The sequence below is a fragment of the Callithrix jacchus genome, chromosome 1 (assembly GCF_049354715.1).
Source record: "Callithrix jacchus isolate 240 chromosome 1, calJac240_pri, whole genome shotgun sequence".
Classification (NCBI taxonomy): Eukaryota; Metazoa; Chordata; class Mammalia; order Primates; family Cebidae; genus Callithrix; species Callithrix jacchus.
In genome coordinates, this window is record NC_133502.1 from 159,980,498 (window position 1) to 159,999,869 (window position 19,372).

Here is a 19,372-nt window from a genome sequence, read left to right on the forward strand (position 1 = left end):
GAAGTGGTTAATGTAGCCGCGCCCTGTGCGCCTGCGCGGAGGCGTAGGCTGCTGACGTGGAGCTGGGCGGCCGAGCCGGGCGCGCGGCAGAGTGGTGGAGAGTGGCTGGGGTGGCAGAGGTGCCAGCGAGGCCGGGATGGGGGCGCCGCCTCTTTCTCCGGGCCGGGGAGCCGGGGCTGCCGGCCAACGCTGGTGGGTGCTGCTGGCGCCCCTGCTGCAGGCAATGCTACTGGTGCGGCCCGCGGGGGCCCTGGTGGAGGGGCTGTACTGCGGCACTCGGAACTGCTACGAGGTGCTGGGCGTGAGCCGCTCGGCGGGCAAGGCGGAGATCGCGCGGGCCTACCGCCAGCTGGCCCGGCGCTACCACCCCGACCGCTACCGGCCCGAGCCCGGCGACGAGGGCCTCGGGCGGACGCCGCAGAGCGCGGAGGAGGCTTTCTTGCTGGTGGCAACCGCTTATGAGACGCTCAAGGTGAGGCCTGCGGGCGCGGAGGGGCTTCGAAGACCGGCCGCGGGAAGCGCACGGCCCACGGAGTGTGGGCCTCTGTGACCCCGAAACTGAGCGCAGCCACCGCCGCGACCTTTAAGATACTCACGTTTCCCACGTGGCCCTGTGAAAGAACCGAGTTTGCCCCCCGGGCCTCGTGGGCACAGCTAGCCTCTTCCTCCTTTTTGTGATAGTCATTGTTATGCAAAGCTTTGGGCATGCTACGATTTCGTGAACATATTTTAATAACGTGCATTTCACATTCGAAAAGCAGAGTGATCATTAATGCTAGGATCTGGGGTAGCTAGCCCACAACAGGGAAGGTCTCGAATATCCAGTGACAACTGTGATCGCCTCAGTTTGATATGACAGAAATTTGGTTTCTGGAAATAGTGTTAATGGTGACACTTAGCTTGGGTTTAAGGAACTAAGAAAACACTGAGAAGAACTGTGAACAACCAGTCAAAAGGCCGGATGTGACTCTTTGCTGTGACACTCTGTATAACCTTGGATAGTGACTTAATATGTTGGAATAGCTGTTTCTTAACATGCAAAATTAAGGCCATGATACCTCCTCTCAGGGTTATTGTGGGGATTAAATAAGTGTTCGAACCGCCCCCCTTCCCATAGGACCCATGACTTGGGTACGAAACTCTTGAGAATTTCTGGTAGGAAATATTTTGTGAATATGTATTTATATTTCATTTGACAGAGGTTTTATTGAGTCTTGTGGGCCTGAGAGATTTAGCCCGATGCTGTTTTCTTCTACTACTGCAAAAAAACACTATCTAAGACATCATGAAAATTTGATGGTGGTATTACTGCTAGAAGGGCCCCATTATACTAGTGCATCAGCTATTGTAGTTGTAAAGTATTTTTCTAGCCTTTTTTTTTCCCCGAGGCAAAATTTTCCATGTCGTTATGTAGGCTGCTTTTAATAACTGTACCTTGAGTGGATGTAATTTAACTGTGGATTGTTTCTCCAGATTTTCTTTCCAGAGCTGAAAATAGTCAAGGAACTAACAACTTCACTCATGCCTTCCAGAGCAGTTTGGATAATTTGGAGTCATAAGATGAGTGGTGGAGGGGCCCTGACCTAGGTAAACTAGATAAATTGAACTAGGTAAAATTTAATTTACCTAGTTCATTAAATTCTCTCTAGCATTAGTGAGGTTGTAATTTTTATTGGCAATTAGCTGAGGGATGGCTTTGAAACTGGGAAAGTGTTGAGGCCAGAAGGTTTTATTGCCTATTATTTATAATGAGTGATGGGAAAAAAAAGACTCCAGAAAAAATAGGAAAGAACTCTCCATCCAGGGCACTTCAGCATATGAAGCTCCAACTTCTGTTCTTTGCAGTCAGCCAGAAGCCCTGCTGGTGCATAAGGCATCCCTGGACGGATGGAGAACTTCCAAAAGGGAGGGCAGCAGAAACACTGCCAGCTGTTGCCTTCTGCTGGGCTTTGTAGGATTGGAGATGAGTAGGTTTGGCATGAGAATGGTGAGCATGTTGGTAAGAACTTTGAAAACAAGTGCCAAGATTAGAAGGTAGAAATAGTGATGGCAGAGAAATTCCTGCTGGGAGGGACACCAGGAAAGACAGATTTGGGGGACTGATCTGATGGATCCGTATGGTTGCCTCTAAAGGTTTCTACCCCTAAGGTTTACCACTGATTGTCAGCTAATGAAAAGCTAGACAAAATAAGTGATCCACTCAAGAACGAGAAACTTTTAGGCAATTAAAGACCAGTATGTCTGGAGTAAGTAATACTTGTACTCTTGACTCTGACAGGTTGCTAAAAATATCTTGGAACAGGGGAGTGGAAATGGGAGTTGTAGTGATGGAGGAGGGAATGAGGGGAGTGTTCTATAGCTCCCCCAGAACCCCTCTGTCTTACTCTGGAAATTATCTATGAGACAAAAGGGATGTCTGGAGATATTTTGGACCCTTGAAAATCGGACGTAGCAGTACTCTTTGAAAACTTTCATTTTAAATTTATAGAGATAAGGCCGGGCACGGTGGCTCAAGCCTGTAATCCCAGCACTTTGGGAGGCCGAGGCGGGTGGATCACGAGGTCAAGAGATCTAGACCATCCCGATCAACATGGTGAAACCCCGTCTCTACTAAAAATACAAAAAATTAGCCGGGCATGGTGGCGCCTGCCTGTAATCCCAGCTACTCAGGAGGCTGAGGCAGGAGAATTGCCTTAACCCAGGAGGTGGAGGTTGTGGTGAGCCGAGATCGCGCCATTGCACTCCAGCCTGGGTAACAAGAGCGAAACTCCGTCTTAAAAAAAATAAATAAATTTATAGAGATGAACATGTTCATCTTCCAAATGGAGCACCTCCAAGAACTATTTACCTCATTAAAGATGCTGTCTCTTGGAATAAGGATAAGGACTTTGACTTGCTGTATGTGGGAGCAATTATTACAGATGGTCTGCTTTAATTTCTGTTGTAATTAAAGAGAATTGTGAGGAAGTTGCCAAAGAATATCTTTTCTAGGTAATGCAAAGTTTTAGTGAACTGAGGTCATCCAGTTTGGAGGGCTTCGCCTTCCATATTATCCCATTGAGGCAATGGAGATGTAGTGGCTGTTTTGCTTGGATTGTGTCCTTGGGCTGTAAAAAAGGTTTGTGAAGGGCAGGAGGTCCAGGTGGTGTTTGGTAAGAGTAGGTCAGATAGAATAGTGGGAGAAGTTAGTTCCAGTAGGTCTGGAATAAAAACAGGATGCAGAAGCCTGTCTCTGAATGTCGATAATAAATACATTGCCAAAATTGAAACTATAGTTATGTAAAATAGCAGTGGATTTATGATTATGAGGTTGTTTTGGTCAAATAAATGCCCTTTTGAGAGAGATTTGTTTTAGATGGTAGTTGTTAAAAAATAAATAACTTAAATACAGTTGCTAATATCACTTAAATACAGGTGATAAGACAAGAAGATATGACATTTGGTCATTACTGTTTTAGCAAAAAAGATTTTACCTGTGCATGGAGAAAATGAGGAAAACCAAAAAAAAGAAGTATGGGTAATAATGGAAGGCAAAGGCACCGGCCGATGCTTTCACCAAGTCATGCTTAGTTCAAATTCCCAAATTACAGTTCCAGATCTCAGCAAAACTTCAAACCATTGTGATTTCACACACTGCTTTATAAACTAAGATCAGGCAATAGTATTTAGTGTGTTTGACTTTTTGGGGATTTAGGGAGCTTATGGACTTTGGAAGTTAAACGAGTGGACACTTACCCTCTGTGTCAACATTGGATCTCAATGAGTTAGAACAACGTGGTCCCACTTACATATTTTGAAAGTGGCTATAGCACTTATCACACTGCATTATAAATACTGAGTAGCTCTCTGTTTCCCTCTAAACCATGTTCCTTGTTTTTTGTGTGTATATCCATAGCATCTAGCACAGTGTCTGGCACATCAGATCATTAATATTATAAAAACTCTTTTCTGGAGGCATTCAGATAGAATGGAAATTGAAAGTGGATTTCTGGCATTTTGACATTGGCATTGCAACACCCTTTGCCATTTCACTCAAATTAATTGCAACTTTAAAGAGTGGTATAGATAAGTAAATTGGATGGTTATGAGTGAAAAATTCCTGCATGTGAGAAAAATTACACTTTTAATGTTCTGAGGGTTTTTAAGTGAGAACAATAATTTTTGAATGTAGATAAAAATTGGATAATACATGAAATATGAGAAATGGCATAAAAATAAGCAGATGAGAGAACAACTGGAAAGGATGCACTTAGAAAAACTATGGTAAAAAATGCAAAAGTGTAGAATTTGACAGCATTTTGCAAGATCACAAGAAAAGAGCCTAGAAAAGGTCTAGGGAATATTGCCGGCATGAAAGTAAAGGTTATTCGCTAAGTTGAAGGGATGTGTAGAAAGGGCATTCTACTCCAGACTTGTCTTGGAAGGGAAACATAAGAACACTTCACTTTCCTCTTATCAGTCTGATGTGGCAGGGCTTTAGCACTTAGGAAGAATTTAGCAAAAAAGGATTCTGAACTCCCTGCCCTGTTACATTTCTGTTTATTGTTCATTCCTTATCTTCTCTTACTCAACCCTTCCTTTAACTGGGACTGACACAGGCACTTGGAGGAGACCATAGCAAAGGAAAGTTTTTAAGTTTTTTTTTTTTTTTTTTTGAGACGGAGTTTCACTCTTGTGACCCAGGCTGGAGTGCAATGGTGCGATCTCAGCTCACCGCAACCTCCGCCTCCTGGGTTCAGGCAATTCTCCTGCCTCAGCCTCCTGAGTAGCTGGGATTACAGGCACGTGCCCAGCTAATTTTTTGTATTTTTAGTAGAGACGGGGTTTCACCATGTTGACCAGGATGGTCTCGATATCTTGACCTCGTGATCCACCCACCTTGGCCTCCCAAAGTGCTGGGATTACGGGCGTGAGCCACTGCGCCCGGCCCCTGACTTTAAGTTTTTAATAAACAAGGAGACAGATGTTTATTCAGTTATTTATTTAAGTTATATAATACAAGTATGTGCAGATTATAGTGCTGTGCTGAGAGCAAGCGATTATGTCTTACTGGATAGAGAAGAATGTACTCTTTGAGCTGATCAGGAACAAAGTCACCAAGGTTGATGGTGAAAGGACATTGCTGGTAGAGGGGAAACTTGATCCACAGAAACATAGAGTCATGAGTGTGCAAGGCTGGTTCCAGAAATGTGATGTCATTTCATGAGGTATTATAGTAATGAGCATTTTCTCCACCAAGGATCAGTTTTATCATATTTTTTCCCAGGAACTCTGTTTTGGGAAAAAATGAACTGCAATTATTACTATTATTTTTCAGCATTATCCAGATTGTATTTAATCAGTCATTCATAGCAATTGAATAATCATAATAATATTTAAAAATTACATAATTTGCTTTCTTTTTTGAGACAAAGTCTCACTCTGTTGCCCAGGCTTATCTTGCAATCCTGTGCTCAAGCAGTCCTCCTGCCTCTCAAAGAGCTGGGATTACTGGCACATGCACCGAACTAAAATTATATAAATCTCTATTATAGTTGCGATGCTGATAAACAGCCAAATTAAGTGAATTTATAAACCACAGATGGCATATAGTTTTCATTCCATATGCCAACCCTGATTGGTCATGATTACCTGGAACATAACTCTTACCTTTTAAGAGTTTTAAGACCTTTTCTGGGTTTAGTGGGAAAGAGTAACATGTTTAATAGTAATAGTTCCCATGGCCCTAGAAAAAGGATGTGATAGCATATGTACCACATTTACTGTTTCTACTGTGAACCCACAAATGTTATTTTTTACTGGTTCCTTAATTTCAGCTGTTATTCCCTACTTATGGCCAAGGGTGATTATATACCAGCTGTGTTTGATTCTGGTGCCATGACTGGCTGACATATGATGTAATCAACAACCAATCAGAGTTCTTGATCAACCTGAAAACTACTGACTTTATATAATACTAGCCAGAAACTGAGAACTAGACATTTTAATTTAGCATGTACAGATTTATCGTAGGTAAATGGAACATTTTGAGATATTCACAAGAGTGCGAAGACCCTTATCATAGACTAGTGGATCTGCTATTTCTAGGTTGGGAGCTGGTGAGGTACCCACGCTCATTCTACCCATGAGAGGGAGAATGTTGCAGGATACTGGAACATCGTTTGGGATCAAATGATGAATAACTCCATAAAGTTGTGTTCAGGAATTTGAACTTATGTACTGAATAGTTACCAGAAGTTTTAAAGTGGGCAAATGACACAATCTTATGTTTGTTTTAGGAAGAAAACTGGGAGCAATTTTGAGAATGATTTGGGGAGGACAAAAAGATATTCTTGACTGAACTCATTTTACTTACAGCCTTCTTCTGGAATTCCATCATTCCTCTTTCACAATTTGAAAATCTCCTAGTTGGTTCATTTCCCACTCCTTTCTCATCATTTTGCTTCTTTTAAAGCTACACTCACATTTTTCCTTTGCTGTTCGCTGTCTTTACTTTCTCATCTCCCTTTCATTCAAGCTGTCATAGACTGGCACGTGCACCAGCACATGTGTTGGAACTGTTGTTGTTAAGGTGAACAATGACACTACTCATGAGATCTGATTAGATTGTCTGCTCTTCATTTCTTTTTCCTCCTGGGTCTTGGTGTCATGTGATATCTTTGACCATTTAGTTCTTGAAGGTGTTCTTCCCTGACTTCCTTGATGTAATCTTTGTCTGTTTCTCCTGTCATTGCCATTTCTTTTCAGTTGTTTCCACTACTTACCCCTTAACATTGCTTTTCTGTTGAGTTCTCCTTTGTGTACTCTTTTCTTTTTCATTATCTAACCTTCTCCTGATGAAACTCACTGTATCCTTGACCTAAGCCACTACTTTTAAGCTGACAACTCTAAAACCTGCATGTTCAGGCCGGGAGTGGTGGCTCACGCCTATAATCCCAGCACTTTGGGAGGCCGAGGCGGGTGGATCACGAGGTCAAGAGATCGAGACCATCTTGGTCAACATGGTGAAACCCCGTCTCTACTAAAAATACCAAAATTAGGTGGGCATAGTGGTGTGTGCCTGTAGTCCCAGCTACTCGGGGGGCTGAGGCAGGAGAATTGCTTGAACCCAGGAGGTGGAGGTTGGGGTGAGCCGAGATCGCTCCATTGCACTCCAGCCTGGGTAACAAGAGCGAAACTCCGTCTAAAAAAAAAAAACTTCAGTATTATGTTCAATATCCTCTTTGATTCTTGTATACCCCTTTACTTATCAAGTCCTAGTAATTCTTTTTCTTAGCTGCTAAAATCTGTTTCTCCCTCATTCCGCTTTTTGCAATACTACCAGAATTGTCTTTCAGAAACATAATTTTACACAATGCTATTGTTCTCATACTTGGAAACATTTTTGTTTTTGAATAGCACAGATGATAACATCCTGACTCTTTGGCTCAGCGTACAAGATCCTCAACAGTTCTTATCCAAACTTACCTTCCAGCTATATTTACTACTCCTTTCTTCCTAAATTTCCCCAATGGTCAAGCTTCCCTGAATCCATGATATTCTTTGATACTTTTGTACCCTTAACATTTGCTGTTTCCTTTGCCTGAAACAAGTTTCACTAAGCCCTACTTGCTTTTCCAGATCCAGCTCTCATTTCCCTGCTGCTGTGACTCCCATTGCTAGTGTCTCCAGACAGAGTCAGCCCCTTGTTCCTTACGACACTGAGTTGTGCGCTTTTTTTTTGAGACGGAGTTTCACTCTTGTCTCCCAGGCTGGAGTGCAGTATCACGATTTCGGCTCACCACAACCTCCACCTCCTAGGTTCAAGCGATTCTGCGTCAGTCTCCTGAGTAACTGAGATTACAGGCATTATCCACCACGCCCAGCTAATTTTTGCATTTTGAGTAGAGACGGTGTTTCACCATGTTTGTCAGGCTGGTCTCTAACTCCTGACCTCAGGTGATCCTCCTGCCTCGACCTCCCAAAGTGCCCAGCCCGACTGTGCCCTGCCTGAATTGTGCTTTTCTTGCTTGCTAGATTCTTTTTCTAGATGAAGGGTTCTTGAGGCCAAGACCTTGTCTTGTCTTTTTAATTTTCTTTTTGTGCTCAATACAAGGTCTAATGCCCTGCCTCACCATTTTTGAAATGAAAACAACTAAGGTTTTTAAAAGCTCAGCTGACCAAGTAGATGGTGATAGTATTAACTGAAACACAGAGGAATAGATTTGGTTTGGGGGCACATTGAGTTTGAGCTTTTTGCATTTAGAAAACGTTCAGGACATAGTTGAGAATAGGAGGAGACGAGAAAAACAGATATAAGGGTCACTAGTATGTAGGTAATATTCCAAATCATGGAAGTTGTTGAGTCTATGTGCAGAATGAGAGAAGATAGAGAAGATAAGTTGCACTAGTGACTAGTGGGCAGGAAACAAGAAAAAAATGAAATGGGTAGCAGTTAATTTTCTTCCTCTTTTGTAGGATAAAATGGCCTGGAAAAAAATTTAGAGATTGTTTTTTTTGAAGGATCATTTGTGTGTGTGTGTCTGTGTGTGTGTGTGTTTAAAAAAAGATTAATAAATATTAAGAGTGAATACAGTAATACATTTTTATATATCATTGATTCCTGATCTTTACCACCCCAAAAATGTTTTTTGTACTCTGTGTAAAGAAAGTTTTAAATGTAAAAACTAGCTGCAATATCAAATTATTGCAATTTATGTACTGAGATCAAACAATTTATTTCCTTCAAGGGCAGGAACATAATATATTTTTGCCTCTGGCGGGGGGGATGATCCTTTTTATAAGAGAAGGAAGGATTCAGTGCTTTCTTTGCTTGTGGGTTTCCTCTTGTTCACTTTTGATCTAGATATTGGTGGTTATGTTCCAGTCCTCCTGCATATACCCACGAGGATTGGGAGTGGAATGGACACCAGCAGAAGCACTACACTTATTCCTGTAGAGATTAGAAACAAGGAGCTTATTGCCCTGCTTGTCAAGGCTCAGGACAGACAGGAGGAAGAAACAAGTGTAAAGGTTTTGGTTTTGGAAAGAAGTTGGAATCTCCAGACCCTGGGACCTTAAGATCCACAAAATTGCTGAAAGAAAAAGTACTACCTTATTAAAAGGTAAGATATTAAACTGTTTTAAGGTTTAAACTATATTAGTCACAGTAGCGTATTTTCATAAGCTATGAATTTAAGTAGTCATTTCTGCCAAACTGAAGTTTTTGTGACATGGCCACCCATCTTGCCAGCCTTGCTGGTGAGATGGAGATCTATGTAGTAGAGAGCATATTGCAAGGGAAAACCTTCACAAAAGTTCACTCGTTTTTGAAATAATGTTTACTGAATGCCAGGCACTGTGCTAGGCCTTGGATATACAGATATGAATGAGTTACCTTACCTACTTTCTAGAAATTCTCATTCTAAGAAAAGAAAAAAACTGATGATTACAATGTGATAAGTGCTATAATAAATAGGTACCAAGTATAATAAGAACGACCTAATGTCTGAGACTGTAACACTTACATTCTAAAGGATTAATAGGACTCATGAGGTTCAAATTAGAGAGAAATATATGTTCAAAGACATAGGTATGAAAAGAAACGTGTTGGAATAACACACCAAATTCCAGAAATTGCTGTCTGAATGTTTGCTATGGGTAAAAGAGGGGAACTAAGGGATGTTGCTAGCTAGGTAAGTTTGGACCAGTTGTGAAGGCCTGGTGGCATAGGAAGGAAATTTTAACTTTGGCCATGGGAAAGCATTGGAGATTAAAAAAAAAAATCGTGCGGCTACCTTAGTTCAAGAGGAGTAGGAAAAAAAAATATGGTATTAAAATTAGAATATACCTTAGCTCTCTACTTGAGTACCATAAAAAAAGATGGTCCTTTTTCTGTCTTTTCTTTGCTAATATTCTTGGTATCCTCTTGTTCTTACTAGGTTGATTCTAAACGTTTACTAAAGAGCAGGGTTTTGACTTAGGCTGTTGAGAACTCCTAAGTTTTACCAATTTGTGCTGCCCTTGATAATACCTTCTAAAGTGTCTGCATGCCTCACTGATCATTATCAGTATGCATGAAAACTGATCATTTTCTTCACTTTGGAGAGAAAGCTTTAAGCTCTAGAATGGAGATAAAATAAATGGAATAAATGCTCTAACAAGGAAGTGGCCAACTTTTTAGTCTAATCATAGCCAAAACAGGGTCATAAATTTGTGGTGACTCAAAAGAAAACCATCCAAAGAGGAGTCAGACTTGACCCTGAGATGTCTTGCAGGAATTTGGTAGTTTGAGGACTCCATTAGGGGACCCTGAACAGACTCCACAGGCTCTGCTTGCAGTAGAGAGGCCAGACACAAGGTACACATTTGGAGTTGCTTGTGTTGGATCATTAGTTGACCATTGTGTTAAAGGAGTTCACGACTTGGTGAAGTCAATAATCTAGAAACCAGTGAGAAAATGGTGACCTTGGTGAAAGGTCTGAGTGAAATGCTTGGAGAGGGATGATATCTGCATTCTGTGGAACAGAGATAAGAGAACAAAAAGATAAAAGAAGGTAGTCATTGGACACATGATGTCCATATATCAGATTTCATTGACACTCAGACCTTACTCCATATACTTCAACCAGGAGGGGTACAGACAGCCGGGCAAAGGGCTGCCCAGAGACAATGATGTTGGAGTCTCATAGGAATCTGATCTCAGCATGGCATTTAGTTTAAAAGTTACGTGTAATCTAGTTGTAGCAAGAAGAATTGTATCTGAAGAAATACATTTCAAAAGGCATCTGTCATGATGGGACACTGAGTTAAAGTCAAGGATTTTAGGCTCCAAAACAGGGCATTTCTATAAAATTAGCCCAAAAAGCAGAGGAGAATGGAACAATTCTCAGATAATTTCTTGAAGTACTCAAAATGAGACACATGAAGAGACACTGGCTTTAGTCTTCAGGGCTGTGTGTGTGACCCTTATATAGGTTTACCCTTTCTAGGTTAGAAGCTCTGGAATAGGATGATGACTTAAAGAAGGAGTCATGGATTGACAGTTGAGGCAGATGGCAGCTGCCACAGGAAAATCCTTTTTGACTGAAGAGAACATACAAGGAGTGAATCTGAAAATAAAACTAGCTTGAGCTCATGCTTCCTTGTATAACTGACAGTTTTCATATTGGCCTTCCATATAAATATATTCATATCTAATTAAGCTAGACACTAGTTTACATAGTTTCAGATACTGGTGAGAGGTAAGAAATTTTTTGAATATAATGAATATAGGAGAACTTACTGAGAATGATCTCACACAAATAGAAATTTGTTTTGTTTTTGTTTTTTTTGAGACAGAGTCTCACTATGTCGCCCAGGCTGGAGTGCAGTGGTACAATCTCAACTCACTGCAACCGCTGCCTTCCAGGTTCAAGTGATTCTTTTGCCTCAGACTCCTGAGTAGCTGGGATTACAGGTGTAAGCCACCATGCCTGGCCAATTTTTGTATTTTCAGTAGAAACGGGGTTTTGCCATGTTGGCCAGGCTGGTCTTGAACTCCTGACCTCAAGTGATCCGCCTGCCTTGGCCTCTCAAAGTGCCGGGATTATAGGCTTAAGCCCCTGCACCTGGCCCAAAATTCTTAATAGAAAATACATATGATTTTAGTGGATACAAGGAAGATTTTGTCATTAGCAAATTTCTTACATTAAATCTAAGAAACTACATATTGGAGGACTCAGAAAGTAGTCCTGAACAGACCCCAGACAATCTGTCTGCAGTTGCAAGGCACTAAGTTTAGATTTTGAAATAACCTTTAGGAATCTACAACTTAATAAATGTTGAATAATTTATTCCTCTAATTTTAAAAAGTGCCCCCCCACTTTTTTGGGTGGGGGAGGCAGTGTCTTGCTCTGTTGCCCAGACTAGAGTGTGATGGCATGATCACAGCTCACTGCAGCCTTCTTGACCTCCCAGGCTTAAGTGATGTCCCAGCTGGGGAATCTTCTGGGAAGCTGGGATTACAGGCACATGTCACCACGCCCTGCTAATTTTTAAAATTTTTTTGTAAAAACGAGGTCTCACTATGCTGCCCAGGCTGATCTCAAACTCCTGGGCTCAAGCAATCCTCCTGCCTTGGCCTCCCAAAATGCTGGATTACAGGCATGAGTCACCACGCCTGGCAAAACAGACTTGTTTTTGTGATGGTTTTTATTATACTCATGTATAAAGATTAAAGAATTTGTTTTGATTTTATAATAGTTTTTATCCTTAATGTTTTTTTGAAATGGGGCAAATTGAAAAATACAATAGGTTTCCTATGGGATAAAGAGCAAATCGTAACCTGGTTTAATAGCTCTGCAACCTATGTAGCTCAGTACAGCATTGGTATTTATCCCTGTTAGAAATTGATTAGCATCAGAGAATTTTTTTTTTAATGTTTCATCTGTGAACATACAGAGCAGCATTTTGAAATGCTGTAAGTCTTTCAAGGAGTTTGTATAGGTAAGAAAGATCTGTATGTTACCTCGTTTTGACCTGGGCTGCCATAACACATTATAGTAATGAAGTACTACATGTTTGTAATACGTTTTTATATAATGTATGTTATTTTGATATTCACAACAACCATGTGAAAATAGTATGGCAGGGATTGTTAGCTCTTTTTGTAAATGAAGTAGAAGGAGTCTCAGAGAGGCTAAATATTTTACCTAAGGTCACAAAGCTGGACTTTGACCATTGTGCTGCATGGGTGTCTCCGTGTTTCTTTGAGATGGACATTATTCAGTTTTGTAGGCACAGGCTGGCTTCCCCTGCTTTTTGCTGTCTTAATCATTGCTTTTAGCAGAAAACTATCTTTACAAGGCTGGGACATGATTGTGAATATATGCAAAAAATAAGCATTTAAAAAAAAATCAATAGTTGTTGAGAGTAGTTGTGAACAGGCTTTTATTAGCACCCAGCATTAGCTAAAAAGGTTGAATGGTTAATTGTCATTAAATTGTTTTTATTTTCCAGGAGGACTAACAATACTCAAGAACTTAGAGAAATGTTTTTGTTATGCTTTTATATCTAATATTGAAGTTCTAGAAATTTACATGGCTTTGAAGAGTAATGGGAAGTTTTTTGATTTTGACAATTTCAGTATTTTTCCTCAGATTAACCTTAGATAATCATAAAATTCTAGATTTGATTTAACAGATGATAAACTAAAGCCATTTAATGGACTATCCTATGAAGTTGGATATCTTGTCATTTTATAGGATGAAGAAACACGAAAAGATTATGACTACATGCTGGATCATCCAGAAGAGTACTACAGCCATTACTACCACTACTATAGCAGGCGCTTGGCCCCTAAGGTGGATGTTAGAGTTGTGATTCTGGTCAGTGTGTGTGCTATTTCGGTGTTTCAGGTATGTATCCGTGGATATTTGTATCTACATTTATGTGCATTGAGTGCATATTACGTTGTGCTAGTCATTAAAACCTAACTGCGAGTATCTTTTTGTAAAATTTTACTTCTAGTTGAGATCTGTTTTATTCATCAGCAGTGTTGGAATCTTTGTCAGTGGCAAATCTAAGAAACTGATGAAGAGTGTTATTATTACTACAAAGCAACCCCTTTTTCATTGCTCCCTCCAGAGTATTTTCTACATAATAGCCAGAGTGAATGTCAGCCAATTCCTATCATTTACCTTTGTAGGACTTTTCAGTGATTTCCCATTAAACTTGGGGGAAATCTGAATTCCTTACCCTGGTCTAACAAGTCCTGGCTCTGGTCACCCAATGACAGTAGTGCTTGCCATCATTGTTGTAGCAACCAAAAATGTCCCATGCATTTCTGTGTGCCCCTTTAAGGGTGTTTCTGTTCAGGTTGAAAAACCACTGAAATAGATTAAAAGAGGCATAGGAACTTTTTATGTTGTAAAGTATCACAAAAATTTAACTTCTGCCAGAAATAAATTTTTCTTGTTATTAAACTAGCCACATCTATCATATGCTCCTTTAGAAGAAATGAACGAGTGAAATGACTAGAATGAAGAAATTTGCTTGTTTGAAAATTACTTCTTCAGTTTCATTCCCAGTAATGACATTTGACATTCAGAGGTTTTTCTTTTCTTTTCTTTTCTTTAGACAGGTTCTCACTCTGTTGCCCAGACTGGAGTGCAGTGGAGTGATCATGGCTCACTGCAGCCTTGACTTCCTGGGCTTAGGTAGCCCTCCCACCTAACCTGGCTAATTTTTGTATTTTTTTGGTAGAGACACAGTTTTGCCATGTTACCCAGGCTGATCTCGAGCTCCTGGGCTCAAGCAGTCCACTTACCTCAGCCTCTCGAAGTGCTGAGATTACAAGCATGAGCCCCTGCACTTGGCCAACATTCAATTTTTATGATAAAAAGTATTTCTTGGAAACTAAGGTGGTATATTTAAAATGTGTCAGCATTTGTAGAAATATTTGCCCTTTTAAAGGGGAGAGTAGGGATAATTTTACTTTTTTGTTTTAAACAATGTAACACTGTAGTCACTTAGAATATATTTTAAGTGACTGCTATATTCTGCTATATTCATTCAGTTAAACAGGAGCTGAAATTTTTGGAGGTACTATGTCAGGAGCAGGGCATTTTCCAACAAACCCTTTGTGATTGAATACATTTATGACTAGGTTAGTGTCTTTTTGTCCAAATAGGTGGAGTTCAACCATATTTGCGTCTCTCATCAGAATAGGATGAGTGCCACTGTGATACATGCAGATGGTTTAGGAAAAGAGATCGGAATGAATAGAGTTGCCTGAGTCTATATCCTATGAATTTTTAAAACAAATTCCTCGTCTGGGCGCAGTGGCTTACGCCTATAACCCCAGCACTTTGGGAGGCTGAGGCGGGTGGATCACGAGGTCAAGAGATCGAGACCATCCTGGTCAACAAGGTGAAACCCCATCTCTACTAAAAATACAAAATTAGCTGGACATGGTGGCATGTGCCTGTAATCCCAGCTACTCAGAAGCTGAGGCAGGAGAATTGCTTAAACCCAGGAGGCGGAGGTTGCAGTGAGCCGAGATCGCGCCATTGCACTCCAGCCTGGGTAACAAGAGCGAAACTCCGTCTCAAAAAAACAAAACAAAACAAAACAAAAAACAAATTCCTCACCAGCTGGCAACTGGATTTTGCTATTTAACTCTTTCTCTAGTAAGTATGTTGCTGCTTTAAATTAAAAAAGTTTCTTAATAGTGATCTAGGGAAGAGCCAAATGGTAAAGCTATGAAACCACAGGTGTTGTATGATACATTGATCATCCTTTGATCTTGGGTATCTCCTGACTGAATCAGGGATTTTTGGCTCAGCTCAGAGTTTACCTTACTTATCCAGCCTTGAGATCTTATGTACACATGGGCTTTGTTCACTTATAAAATAAGATCTTCAAGATCCCTATTTTTAATTGTAATGGTTTCTTGGGAGATGGTGTTCACCAAGACTCTATCATTGCTTTAATTTAGATGAATTTGGGTAATGAAAATGACTCATTGTTCTCTGTTAACTATTCTAGTTTTTCAGCTGGTGGAATAGCTACAATAAGGCAATCAGCTACCTAGCCACGGTGCCCAAGTACCGTATCCAAGCTACAGAGATTGCCAAGCAGCAGGGACTGCTCAAAAAAGCCAAAGAAAAAGGCAAAAACAAAAAGTCCAAAGAGGAAATTCGTGATGAGGAGGAGAACATCATCAAGAACATTATAAAAAGTAAAATAGATATAAAGGGGGGCTATCAGAAACCCCAGATCTGTGATCTTCTCCTGTTTCAAATTATCTTAGCTCCTTTTCACCTGTGCTCATATATAGTTTGGTATTGCCGGTGGATCTATAATTTTAACATCAAAGGCAAAGAATATGGAGAGGAAGAGAGATTATACATTATACGTAAATCTATGAAGATGTCAAAGTCTCAATTTGATAGTCTAGAAGATCATCAGAAAGAAACTTTTCTTAAACGAGAGCTCTGGATAAAGGAGAATTATGAGGTGAGTAGGCACCCTGAGTGTCATCTATCTGACCAAGTTAAAATCAGGTGTATTATAATGAGGGAATCACAAAAGTGTGCTCAAATTTCTGAAATCCAAGAGTTAAACAATGAGTAAAGATCTTACTTTTATTGAAAGTAGGACTATATTTGGTAGTGGGACAGTGGGTTTTTAACCTGTAATTTCTCTTTTTAGAGGATGAACTTCAAATACGTTAATTGATTAATTCCGAAAAAGTTTTAAGAATGTTAAACCACCTTGGAATGATATGCATGTTTTCAAGGGTGTTATGACAACTTTTGAGTAATTGCACTAACTAAAATTTGGGCCTCCTCAAGTTTTCTTCCAATCCTGTAAACCTAGCGACAGAGACTAAAAGAAAAAAAAAAGAGAGAGAAATACAAAAAAATTAACTGGGCATGTTGGTGCCTGTGGTCCCAGCTACTCAGGAGGTTGCAGTGAGCCAAGATCATGCCACAGTATTCCAGGCTAAGTGACAAAGCGAGACCCCCATCTCAAAAAAAAAAACAAAACACAAGCTACAGAAATGCAGCTGTTCTGTATTCTCACAAATTTTAACTCTGTGGTTTATTTAACCCTCTTTGGAAACTTTAAAAAAAAAGGAAAAACTCATAATTATCTTTGCAGATGAAAGTAGATATAAGTTCAGTTTGGAGATAAACATGTATGTGAGGTCATTTTATTCCTTGGTTAAGGTCAACAAATCTGAAAGTCATCAGTTAAATTTACAAAAGACCGTATTAAAAAATAGTTTTGATTCTTTAATATTAGACATTAGTTGTAGAGAGGAAATGTTAAGCCCTTTAAATTCAGCCAGTTTTCATTGAGGAAAGAATATATTCCTAGGTTACAGAAATCAGTGACAAAAAATTACTAGTTCTAGGCTGGGCATGGTGGCTCACGCTTGTAATCCCAGCACTTTGGGAGGCCAAGGTAGGTGGGTCACTTGAGGCCAGGAGTTCGAGACCAGGCTGGCCAACATGGTGAAACTCTCTCTCTCCTTAAAAAAAAAAAAAAAAAAAAAAATTTAGCCAGGCATGGTGACATGCTCTATAGTCTCAGCTGGGAAGACTGAGACAGGAGAATCACTTCAACACAGGAGGCAGAGGTTGCAGTGAGCTGAGACTGTGCCACTGCACTCCAGCCTGAGCAACCAAGAGAGACCCTGTCACACACACAAAAAAATTACTGGGTTTTTTTTTGAGACAGAGTTTTACTTTTGGTGCCCAGGCTAGTGTACAAATGGCATGATCTCAGCTCACTGCAACCTCTGCCTCCCGGGTTCAAGCAGTTCTCCTGCCTCAGCCTCCCAAGTAGCTGGGATTACAGGCATATAGCCTGTATTTTTACTGGAGATGGGGTTTCACCATGTTGGCCAGGCTGGTCTCGAACTCTTGATCTCAGGTGATCCACCCACCTCGGCCTCCCAAAATGCTGGGATTACAGGTGTGAGCCACCACGCCTAGCCACAAAATTACTAGTTCTTATACAGGTTGTTTTTTCATGTTTAACACTGAAAGTTAAAATGGTTAATTGCAAATAAATACATTAGATAAAATGCTTAATTGCTTAGTATTTTTAGGTGAATGGTTTTCAGAAGATGTACCAATATATTCACTGGAAACTTTTTATCCAAAGTTATATTTGAAAAATGTAAATATGCCATAAAACTAATGGCAAGTGTTTCTCTTTGGATTGTGAAGTCATCTAGTTATTTATACTTACAGGTCTATAAGCAAGAACAAGAGGAAGAATTAAAGAAAAAGTTGGCAAATGACCCCAGATGGAAGAGATACAGGAGATGGATGAAGAATGAAGGGCCTGGACGGTTAACATTTGTGGATGACTGAAGATTGATGGAATGCTACTATGCCAAACCTTAATTGTTATATTATTTTCATAACTGAATTATTTTAGAAATGTATCAATTGACTGCTCCTCAGCAGTAACTAAAATTTCTCAAGCATTTGATTAAACAGAATAATGTCAAAATTTAAACCTTCCCTTAAAACTTTATACATAAGACATTTATGATTGTTCAAATTTTATAATCTATTTGTGGATTTTGTTAAAAGGTTTCACGTGAAGATTTATTAGTTTCCATTTAAAATTTTTATATGTTTAGTTAAAAGATTTGACATGAAAATTTATTAGATACCATTTAAAAATTTTATGTGTTAAGTGTTTATTCTTCAAGAGTGTTTCCTTACTCTTTGTCATAGTGCTACAGTTTTCTGCTTTCATGTCCTCTATAATATTTTCACAAAACCGCATTTAATTATATTATCATGAGTGTTTTTCTAGACACAAACTTCTTCAGCAGAATGACCTATCCTGTCATTTTCATTACAGGAGTGAAATACATTCATTATAGGAGTGAAATACATTCAAAGTAACCTGTTAGGAAAGTCTTCTGTTAGAATCTCACCCCTCTATTAATTTTAATATTCTTTGTTTTTAAACCAGTCAAATACAATAGTCATAGTAAGGTCAGAAACTCCAGGAGAGTGAGTCTACCCTCATGTCCTTGTAGGATGATCTTGATTATAGTCTCATTATAGGACTGTAACTGTATTCTCAACGTTTCTTCAGAAAGGACCTTGTAAAAAGGTCTTTTGTACCACGGTATTGGTTTTCTCCCCCCATCCACTTGAAAAAAAAATAGCAAGGCAGAAATAGTGTATTGAAAAGTTGTTCATCTATTATGAAGTCCTTGGTTGGTGAAAAATCTATCATACGTGAGAACATTTATATGGATTTAAACCAGAAGTGGTGTACATGGCTGTGTGCTCTTTTATCAATGAAATATAAGTGTTTTTATATGTGTGGCGGTGCAAGTAAATAACATTATTTGACTGAATTGGGCATGATACTGCACCAAAGTATTGGTACACATTCATGGTAGTAAATCAGCCCTGTTAAAGGATTTATCCCATTGCTTTATATTAATAGAATGGTTACAATATAAGTTTGTTGGTATGACATTTTAAATGAAAAAATAACATTGCTTTTATATAATTTTTAAAGATTAGGATAGCATAGTAGATACGCAGAATCTGTTTCTGGCTAAAGTAAGCTAGTCCTTTTGAGAGCTTATCCCCAGTCAGTGTGAGGCAAAGCAGTTGGGCCGCGTTCCATCCTTGCTAATGTCGTCAAAGGCCTGAGGCGAGTTAGTTAATCTGCAAGGAAGTCAGTTGGCTCAATTATAAACCTGGGTCTGACCAGATTATCACTAGGGTCCTTTTGCAGCTCTAAAAGTATGAAATACTATTTATATTTTTGTAAACTTTAGATGAAAGTGCTTCATGCCTCCATTCTTTGGAGGAGTGTGGTGAAGGTACAGAGCTGAATTATAGGTAGCCATGTTTTAGGC

The 19,372-nt window shown here is 39.7% G+C and overlaps 1 protein-coding gene across 1 annotated transcript; it reads left to right on the top strand.

Moving 5' to 3' along the window:
• The first annotated feature begins 81 nt into the window (after nt 1-81).
• Nucleotides 82-18,966, top strand: DNAJC25 (DnaJ heat shock protein family (Hsp40) member C25). The gene is given in 4 exon segments (NM_001204974.1): nt 82-472; nt 13,224-13,376; nt 15,508-15,978; nt 17,727-18,966. Coding segments are annotated over 4 exon segments (1,083 nt in total). The 5' UTR covers nt 82-136; the 3' UTR covers nt 17,850-18,966.
• The last annotated feature ends 406 nt before the right edge of the window (nt 18,967-19,372 follow it).